This window comes from Etheostoma spectabile, chromosome 20, assembly GCF_008692095.1.
Source record: "Etheostoma spectabile isolate EspeVRDwgs_2016 chromosome 20, UIUC_Espe_1.0, whole genome shotgun sequence".
NCBI classification, from domain to species: Eukaryota; Metazoa; Chordata; class Actinopteri; order Perciformes; family Percidae; genus Etheostoma; species Etheostoma spectabile.
This window is the reverse complement of record NC_045752.1, coordinates 19,743,352-19,745,145: the sequence shown is the minus strand read 5'-3', so window position 1 is coordinate 19,745,145 and position 1,794 is coordinate 19,743,352. Positions and strand designations below refer to the sequence as shown.

The 1,794-nt window shown below is 46.4% G+C and overlaps 1 protein-coding gene across 4 annotated transcripts in view; it reads left to right on the top strand.

Moving 5' to 3' along the window:
* Window positions 1-1,279, top strand: part of ankrd6a (ankyrin repeat domain 6a) — a 15,534-nt gene extending 14,255 nt beyond the window's left edge. For 3 of the 4 annotated variants that reach the window (XM_032499816.1, XM_032499814.1, XM_032499818.1), the window contains exons 14-15: window positions 242-600; window positions 876-1,279. In XM_032499816.1, coding sequence (XP_032355707.1) covers window positions 242-600; window positions 876-1,061 — 545 coding nt within the window. In that variant the 3' untranslated portion in view covers window positions 1,062-1,279. The remainder of the gene's footprint in view (window positions 1-241; window positions 601-875) is intronic. The other variant, XM_032499817.1, reaches the window with a different exon arrangement.
* The last annotated feature ends 515 nt before the right edge of the window (window positions 1,280-1,794 follow it).

Here is a 1,794-nt window from a genome sequence, read left to right as displayed (position 1 = left end):
TAGTGGTAGTAAGGTGGTGTTAGTGAAAACTAAAACAAAAAAAGTCTGAAAAAGGGACAAAAATCCCTCAATCAGTTTGACCCGGGAGGACGACACGAAGGTTAGTGAATGCTTTCCATTCTTATATTGAGTTTATTTGCAGTGGATGAACAGAAATATTCCCTTTTTTTTAACATACTCTCTATTAATTGTGTGTTAAATGGATGCTTTGATTTTTCTCCAACCCCACACCTGTCCTAAGAAGACTATGAGAACACATCCGTGTTTGCTGCCAACCCCCCCTCAGGCCTCCTGCTGGGCTCTGTCGACCCCCCATGGCAGCCTGCAGGGGTGCAGGACAGTCCCTCATCAGCAGTGATGCCTCTGTGTGGGGAGGGCCTCTCCTCCACCAGCAGCAGCAGCAGCCAGTCCACCATCAGCGCCCAGGGACCCAGACTGATCCAACATCAGGAACCAGACCGGAACCACTTCAGAGAGCTGATGAGTGCACGCAGGCGTGTGGGGATCCACAGCGAGGGATCCAGGACGCTGGAGTTCTTCATCAACCGCCCCGCTGAGCCCACGTTCAGCCAGGAGAGGAACAATCAGCACGCCGTGGAGGTCGGTTTGGGTCAATTTACGATGACTTTTTCTGCATCTGCATGGCGATGCATCTAAGAATCCATTCCCCCCCCACCCATACCTAGGGAACATGAGGAAAATATGCAATATATAACATTGTTGACTATCTCAATGATGATATTACCAGGGATAAATAAACAGAAAATCTTGGAACTATTCCTTTAGAAACTTAGTTTCCAGAGGTAAAAATAAATAAATCTGAATTAAAGCTGGTCATTCAAAGCACTTCAAGTGTGTTGTTGCCTTCTCGTCAGGTGACTCAGCGTTTCTTCGAGACGGTGTCGACTCAGCTGGAGCGCTGGTACGAGAGGAAGATAGCCGAGTTGGAGCGGCAGACGGCGCTCAGAACCCGACGGGACCGGGACGAGCTGCTGCAGCAAATAGGCACGCTGGAGGAGGAGCTCCAGAGGCTGAGGACCAATGAGAACGCAGACAGCTGAATCGCCCTGACAGCGACTAACGCTGGAGAGAGACGGACACAGAAAGGATGAACTTTATAAACTCAGCTGTGCGTGGTGTGTGTGTGTGTGTGTGTGTGTGTGTGTGTGTGTGTGTGTGTGTGTGTGTGTGTGTGTGTAAAAGACAACCTAACAAATAAATGAGAAGCATATGTATAGATACAAAAATTCATACAGTAAGAATTATTAACAGAAGAGGATGTTTTCACATACATTACTTTTTGTCTGACAGTGTAAATACTATGGTAATAATACACAGTGTGTGTTCTTATTTATTATTTGTCTTCCTGGATTATTTTAATGATCACTGACATGAGTTTTGATTAAAAAAAAACCCAAATATGACTGATATTATGAAACATTTTGACAGTACAATAATAACTTCTTGAAACTACCTTCAGAAAATTATTTTATATATACATTAAAAAGTACAAAGTTTTCAAAAAAAATTTACTTATTTGAAAAAAAAGGTATGGGACGGAGCCTGTCTTGAGCGAGGACGGTGGGGGGGTCGGGGGGTCTGAGAGAAGCTATGAGCGAGACGGTGGGGGGGTTGGAGGGTCTCAGAGAAGCTATGAGCGAGGACGGTGGGGGGTCTCAGAGAAGCTATGAGCGAGGATGGTGGGGGGTCTCAGAGAAGCTATGAGCGAGGATGGTGGGGGGGTCTCAGAGAAGCATGAGCGAGGAAGGTGGGGGGGTCTCAGAGAAGCTATGA